Raw genomic sequence first — 8,189 nt, forward strand, 5'->3', positions numbered from 1 at the left:
CTTTACATCTATACATATTCTTTGTATTCAACTCCCTAACACAAATTCCTGAGTTGTGAAGAAGACCCAAAATCTTAACTCTGCATTTTCTCCACTGAGTTTTCCCAGCAGCTACTGATTCCCAAATTTTTGTTGCATTGTCATGTCCTTTTTGTGCACACGACTGGGAAATGCGGACCTTAAACACACAGATGTGGCGTGCCTGGGACCGTGCGCAGGCGCACTCGGTGAGCTCCCCTTCTAAGTTAGGACATGGAGTTGTGTTTGTGCTAATGTTCCGGACTGTGCACAGCTGGTAAAGACACGCTGTCAACTTTTGACAGCTTCGGAAACTTAACGACACCGTGATCTGGAACAAACCTCGGTAAGAAAACCCTGTCATACAGTAACGGACTCGGGAGTTAGAATCAGGACCTACGCTTCAGCCAGTAGGTATTGCCCAACCTTATACAACACGGAAGGGTGGGAACTCTAAGTTAAAACCCTGAAACTGCCGCCCGATCCAGGGGAAAGGAAAGGCCCAGGTGCATTTCAGCTGTATCCAGGCTGGAGGAGTGTGAACCTCAACTGGCCTGCCACTGCGCATGGGGAAGTGGTGGTAAGAGGCTGGGCAGTCGATGGGGGTTAGAGCTCCTGGCAGTCACAGTGTTTGGGGGGCATTGAGGAGGGAAACAGGAATCTGGGGCAGAAGGAATGGGATTTTGAGGACAAAAAGTCTGATTTGAGCAATGGTTTCAGGGGGTGAAATGGCTTGAGTGGGTTGGTTGCAGGAGTTTGAGGCAGTGGGTAGAGGAGTGGTGGCTTGTAGTTTGAATTGAAGTTGAGAATTGAGGTAGGGTTTGTGGGAGCAGAGAGGTGGGTTGGATTGAGGAAGAGTGTTTTCACTGAGTGAGAGAGGTATTTGAGATGAATCGTTTGATGAAACTCAAGGCCTGTCCAGAAGCCCAGAGGAACTATCCTTGTGGTTTGCAAAGAAAAAAGATTTTTCAAATATGATGTATTTAGCTGGGCCTTGACTGGCCTGTAACTCAATTCCTGGTAACTTTGTGACAGGTAAACCAGTGGTTCTTCTTTCCTCAGGTTTCCACGTATCTAATCTAATCTAATACTGTAATGAAATTGCAACAACATGAAGTGAGAAAGACTGAGATAAAGCAGAACATTCTTGGAATTAAAGAGGATGATTTACAATCCTCGTAGAACATACCACACACGGTACAGGCCCTTCAGCTGTTGATATTGTGCTGACCTTTTATCCTCCTCTAAGATCAAACTAACCAACATACCCTTCATTGTGCTATCTTCCATATGCCTATACAAGAGTCGCTTAAATGTCCCAATGTATCTGACTCTGCTACCACCACTGGCAGTGCATTCCACGCACCCACCACTCTGTGTCAAGAACCTACCTCTGATATCTCCCCTAAACCTTCCTCCAATCACCTTAAAATTATACCCTTTCGTTATAGCCATTTCTACGCTGAGAAAAAAGTCTCTGGCTATCCACTCTATGCTTCTCATCATCTTGTACACCTCTATCAAGTCACCTCTCATCCTTTTTCGCTTCAATGAGAAAAGCCCTAGCTCCTTCAACCTTGCTTCATAAGACATGGCCTCCAGTCCAGGCAGCATCTTGTTAAATCTCGCCTGCACTCTCTCTAAGGCTTCCACATTCCTTCCTATAATGAGGCAACCAGAACTTAACACAATATTCCAAGTGTAGTCTAACCAGGGCTCTACAGAGCTGCAGCATAACCTTGTGGCACTTAAACTCAACCCTCCCCTGCTAATGAAAGCCAATATACCATATACCTTCTTAACAACCCTATCAACTTGGGTCGCAACTTTAAGGGATCTATGGACATGGACCCAAGGTTCCTCTGTTCCTCCGCACTGCCAAGAATCCTGCCTTTACCCCTATATCCTGCATTCAAATTCAACCTTCCAAAATAAATCACTTCACTCTTTTCCAGGTTGAACTCCATCTTCCGCTTATCAGCCCGGCTGTGCATCCTGTCAATGTCCCGTTTCAACCTACAACAGATTTCCACACTATCCACCACTCCACCAACCTTTGTGTCATCAGCAAAGTTACTAATCCAATCTTCCACTTCCTCATTGCAAGTCATTTATAAAAATCACAAAGAGCCAAGGTCCCAGAACTGATCCCTGGGGAACAGCACTGGTCACCAAATACTTTCCAGCTACTAATACCCTCTGTCTTCTATGGGCCAACAATTATGTATCCAGACCGCCAGATTTCCCTGTATCCCATTCCTCCTTACTTTTTGAATGAGCTTACCGGGGGAACCTTATCAACCGCCCTGTTAAATTCCATGAACATCACATCCACTGCTCTACTGTCATTAATGTGTTTTGTCACATTCTCAAAGAATTCAATAAGATTTGTGAGGCATGACCTTCCACTCGCAAAGCCATGCTGACTTTCTAATCAAGCTGTGGTTTTCCAAATAATCATAAGTTCTGTCTCTCAAAGTTCTCTCCATAAGTTTTCCCACCACAGACATAAGACTGATTGGTCTGTAGTTACCAGGATTATCCCGACTCCATTTCTTGAACAAGGGACTAACATTTGCTGCCCTCCAATCATCTGGCAGTACTCCAGTGGATAGTGAAGATGCAAAGATGGAACAATCTTTTCGCTCACTTCCTGTAGGAACCTTGGGTATATCCCATCTGGCCCAGGGGACTTATCTCTCCTTACGTTTTTCAAAACTTTCAGCTCAACTTTCTTGGCACCAACCCGAATGTAAGTTTGCTCACTGAGCTGGAAGTTTCTTTTACAGATGTTTCATCACTACACTGGTTAGCATCATCAGAGAGTCTTGGCGAAGCACTGGTGTTAGTGACCCACTTTCTATTTACATATTTAGATTTCCTTAGGTTGATAATATAATTTGCTGTGATGATGTCATTTCCTGTTCTTTTTCTCAGAATGTGGTAAATGGGGTCCAAATTGATATGTTTGTTGATTAGAGTTCAGGTTGGAATGCCATGCTTCTAGGAATTCTCGTGCATGTCTCTGTTTGACTTGTCCTAGGATAGATGTGTTGGCCCAGTTGAAGTGGTGTCCTTCCTCATTTGTGTGTAAAAGTACGAGTGAGAGTGGATCGTGTCTTCTTGTGGCTAGTTTTCTGCCTGTTTGCCCAGCGTAGTGTTTGTTACAGTTCTTGCACGCTATTTTGTAAATGACAGTAGTTTTGCTTGTTGTTTGTATGGAGTCTTTCGAGTTCATTAGCTGCTGGTTTAGTGCATTGGTGGGTTTGTAGGCTACCAAGAGGTCTGAATAGTCTGGCAGTCATTTCCAAGATGTCTTTGATGTGGGGGAAAGTGGCTAGGGTTTCTGGACGTTTTGTCTGCTTTTTTGAGTTTGTTGCTGAGAAGTCAGCAGACTGTGTTCATTTGGTACCCATTCTTTTTGAATACACTGTACAGGTGATTTTCCTCTGCTCTTTGTAGTTCCTCTGTGATGCAGTGTGTGTTGGCTCATTGAAATAATGTTCTAATGCAGGTTTGTTTATGGGCGTTGGGATGATTGCTTCTATAGTTCAAACCAGCATCTACAGGAAAACAATACAAACAGACCAAATATTGAAGTCCCTAACCTCACTCTGGACATCCTCTTGTTCCTCTCAGAAGTGTAGAATACCTTGGGGTTTTCTAAAGCTTTTTCAGTCTCCTTCCAGTTCTCCTAAGTTCATTTTTCCGTTCCTTCCTAACTACCTTATAACCTTCTAGAGCCATGTCTGATCATTGCCTCCTCAACCAAGACAAGTAAGCTTCCTTCCTCTTGACTAGATGTTCAACATTCATTGTCACCCACAGTTCTTTCAACCTATCGTCCCTTTCTTGCCTCAGTGGGACAAACCTGTCCAGCACCGTCAGCAAGTGCTCCCTAAACAAACTCCATGTTTCTCATGTGCATTTCCCTGAGAACATGTGTTCTCAATTTAGGTGCCCCAGTTCCTGCCTAATAACATTGTAATTCCCCCTCCCCCATTAAATATTTCCCCATACTATGTGCTCCTATCCATCTCCAGGAGTATAGTAAAGGTCAGAGAGTTGTGATCACTTTCACTGAAATGCTGTCCCACCAAGAGATCAGACATCTGTCATGGTTCGTTGCCAAGCACCAAATCCAATATGGCCTCCTTTTTAATTGGTCTCTCCACATTTTGAGTCAGAACCCTTCCTGGATTCACCTGAGAAAAACTGCTCCATCCAATCTATTTGAACTAAGGAGGTTCCAATCATTATTAGGGAAATTAAAATCACCATGAAAACAACCCTGTTACTTCTGCACCTTTCCAAAATTTGCCTCCCAATCAGCTCCACTGTGTCTCTGTTGCTATTGGGACATCTGTAGAAATCTCCCAATAAAGTGACTGCTCCTTTGCTGTTTCTGACTTCAACCCATATTGACTCTGTAGACAAACCCTTTGCGATAACCTCCCTTTCTTCAGCTGTGATACAATCCCTGATTAGCAATGCCACTCCTCCACCTCTTTTACCCCATCCCACCCCCCACCCCCACCATTCCTTTTGAAACATCCAACAACCATTCCAGTCCCTGTGATATCCAAGCCTCCATGATGGACACAACATCATAGTACCAAGTACTGATCCATGCTCTTAAGTTTGTCACCCTTATTCCTGACCCTTCTTGCATTAAAATTGATGCACTTCAACCCATCTCACTGACTGCACCTTTGCCCTATCAACTGTCTGTCCTTCCTCACAGACTCTCTGTATGCTGTATCTGGCTTCTCACAACCTACTCCATCATCTGATCCATAGCTCTGGTTCCCAACCCCCTACCAATCTAGTTTAAACCCTCCCAATCAGTTCCAGCAAACCGCCCACCCAGTTCCTCCAGTTCAGGTGCAATCTGTCCTTCTTGTACAGATCCCATCTTCTCCAGAAGGTATCCCAATGACCTACATATCTGAAGCCTTCCCTCCTACACCAGTGCTGTAGCCACGTCTTCATCTGTATTCGCTGTCTGTTTCTAGCATCACTAGCCTGTGGCATTACTGGCAATTCTGAGATTCCTATGCTGCTCGTCCTGCCTTCTAGCTTCCACCCTAACTGCCATGTTACACAATGCACTGCCCAATTTGCCTCTTCAGGAGTTGAAATCCAGATCAGTGATCAAATTTCCACAAGCACAATTGTTGTGTATTATTTTGATTGAGATTAGTGGATCTTGCAGAGTTGACCAGATCGGATTATGGAGAGTTGTTGGGTGGGGGTTGGGGGCATGGGGGGCAGTACATAAGCTTTCTAGTAAATCTGCTGTTTTTGAGAGTTCCTTATGGAAGATTTGAGCCCTCCATGTTAGAAAGTGTTGGGGTTGTTGGTCTGAGCAAGAAGACATTAGGATTGCTGATGAGCTGTAAGAGCTCTACAGTTCCAGCAACAAGTAATAAATTAATAGATTGCACCTTGTTGCAGCAAAGATGAATCGAGACTTAAAGTATTGGAAGGAAGCAGCCACTGTCATCTTGACTTCGGGTGTTCGAAATTGTTTTGTGAATAAAGATCCTACCAGTACACAGACTTGTCAGCCTCCACGTTCAGTGCCGAAACAAAAAAGAAATGTAATTCACTCATGGTTGGAGAAGCCTGTCTTTGATTATGCTGTACTTACGTTACAGCGGAGTGCAAAAAGCAGTTTCTTGCCTCATGCTCAGGTATTTCCTGGAGGTACGATCAGTCCGTCTGATTTTTCCAGTGAGTGGATTCAGATGTTTCAGTCCTTTTGCAAGCCACCTAACTTTAAACTTGGTACAGTCAAACAAACCTCCAAAAGACCTCCAATTTTTGCAACGGACAGGAGAAAGCTAGGATCTGAAGTCCCTGGAGAGGTGGCTTTCCGTATTTGTGCTATTAGGGAAACTTTTGAAGAATCAGGGATTCTACTTGTGAAGCCAAATACCCCTGAAACATGTTCGAGCAGCCAAGGAGCCATAAAGCTCACACAGTACGACCAAAAGGAACTTGCAAATTGGAGGCTGCTTGTGCAGAAAAATGCAGCAAATTTTATAAAGCTTTGCAAAGAGCTGGACTGTATACCAAATATTTGGGCATTGAAGGAGTGGAGTAATTGGTTAACTCCCACTTACTTGGAGAGTAAGCGTTTTGATACTGCATTCTTCATCTGTTGTTTGCAAGAGATTCCTTTCACATTGCAAGATGGTTATGAAACTGTTTCTCACAACTGGATGTCCCCACCTGATTTTGCTGAAGGCTACATTTCGGGGAAATTCTACATCCCTCCCCCGCAGTGGTATGAACTGAACAGACTCTGCCAAATACCCCATTTTCAGGATCTGCAGCAGTTTATCCAGCACCGGGCATTGGAAGGCTGTGAACGATGGCTTCCAATTCGTCTTCTTGCTTCTGATGGCTCTGCGATTTTGTGTCCTGGGGATGAACTTTATCCAGAGGATCCAGATTACACAGGAGAAAAGCAGATGAACATCAGTTCCCCAAAAACTCTGGAACAATTGAGGTTAGAGGTTACCAAACTAAATCGTGCGGAACTGAGAGATTTGCATGGCATAACACTGTACGTGAATATTGAGCCACCGTATAAACACATCAATCCACTAATAGTGAACCCAATACTTTCCAGTTATCTGTAAGTTCTTCCAATGAATCAACAAAAATATCTGTCAAAAATGTTCTTAAATGATCAAAATTTATTTTTGAATGTCTTCAAATAGAACACGGGTAACAATATCAAAAAAGAATTAGAACATTACAGCGCACACAGGCACTTCGGCCCTTGATGTTGCACCCACCTGTGGAACCAATCTGAAGCCCATCTAACCTACACTATTCCATTCTTTTCCATATGCTTGTTCAATGACCATTTAATTGCCCTTAAAGTTGGTGAGTCTACTTCTATTGGAGACAGTGCATTCCATACCCCTACTATTCTGAGTACAGAAACTCAGTCTGACATCTGCCCTACATCTATCGCCCCTCAATTCAAAGCTATATTCCCGTGTGCTAGCCATCACCATCAGAGGAAAAGGCTGTCACTGTCCAACCTGTCTAACCCTCTGATTATCTTATGTCTCAATTAAGTCACTTCTCCACCTTCTCTCTAACGAAAACAGTCTCACATCCCTCAGCCTTTCCTCGTAAGACCTTCCCTCCATTCCAGGCAACATCCTAGTAAATCTTCTCTGAACCCTTTCCAAAGCTTCCGCGTCCTTCCTATATTGCGGTGACCAGAACTGTACACAATACTCCAAATGTGGCCACACCAGAGTTTTGTACAGCTGCAGGATGATCTCATGGTTCCAAATCTCAATCCCTCTACCAATAAAAGCTAACGCACTGTATGCCTTCTTAACAACACAATCAACCTAGGTGGCAACTTTTAAGGATCTGTGTACTTGGACACAGATCACTCTGCTCATCTACACCATCAAGAATCTTGCTCAATAATCTGTATTCCTGTTACTCCTTCCAAAGTGAATCACCTCACGTTATTGTGCATTAAACTCCATTTGCCACCTCTCAGCCCAGCTCTGAAGCTTATCTATGTCTCTTTGTAATCGATAACATCCTTCATTATGTTGGGATATATATCTATACGCCGAGGGAGGGTAGACCTGTAGTTGCTGCTTGGGAAATCGGGGGGCGTTGCGGAGCTGCTGTTTGGACTGTTTACCGAAACTGCCTGTGCAGCTGGACTACCAAGGTCAGACCAATACAATGGCAGCCTTTACTCGGAGACCTTGTTTACAAGACAGACCATCTCGTGGATACCTGCCAAGGCCGAGGCCTGTTCACAGGAAGCCTTTGTCTGTGAGAGATCACGTGTGTGAGTGATTACGTAGCGTTAGCTTAGCAAACAATATATCAAGCAGGGGTTTTTGGAAAGATTTCAGAACACGCCTTCTCCAGTGAGCAGTAAATATCTCACTGTATTTACGGATGTGTCTCTCTCTAAGTAAAAGCTTATATTTTGAATCAGATCCAGTGTCTCTCTCCTTCAAACGAACACCCGGGGCGGTAGCTCCGTCCTAACAATTACTATCCACAACTCTACCGACCTTAGTGTCATCTGCAAATTTACTAACCTATCCTTCCATGCCCTCATCCAGGTCATTTATATAAATGACAAACAAAGTGGCCCCCAAAACTGATTC

General features: G+C 44.0%; 1 protein-coding gene across 2 annotated transcripts; it reads left to right on the top strand.

The window, feature by feature from the left end:
- Window positions 1-259: 259 nt before the first annotated feature.
- On the top strand, window positions 260-7,900 carry LOC132822699 (acyl-coenzyme A diphosphatase NUDT19-like). Of its 2 annotated transcripts, none has more exons than XM_060835963.1 (2): window positions 260-364; window positions 5,476-7,900. In XM_060835963.1, exon 2 carries the CDS (start codon window positions 5,481-5,483, stop codon window positions 6,666-6,668), a length of 1,188 nt encoding a protein of 395 aa, XP_060691946.1. In that variant the 5' UTR covers window positions 260-364; window positions 5,476-5,480; the 3' UTR covers window positions 6,669-7,900. The 2 variants fall into 2 exon arrangements, with proteins under 2 accessions (XP_060691946.1, XP_060691947.1); XM_060835964.1 differs by lacking the exon at window positions 260-364 and adding an exon at window positions 560-598.
- Window positions 7,901-8,189: the final 289 nt, after the last annotated feature.

This window comes from Hemiscyllium ocellatum, chromosome 15 (genome assembly GCF_020745735.1).
Source record: "Hemiscyllium ocellatum isolate sHemOce1 chromosome 15, sHemOce1.pat.X.cur, whole genome shotgun sequence".
Classification (NCBI taxonomy): Eukaryota; Metazoa; Chordata; class Chondrichthyes; order Orectolobiformes; family Hemiscylliidae; genus Hemiscyllium; species Hemiscyllium ocellatum.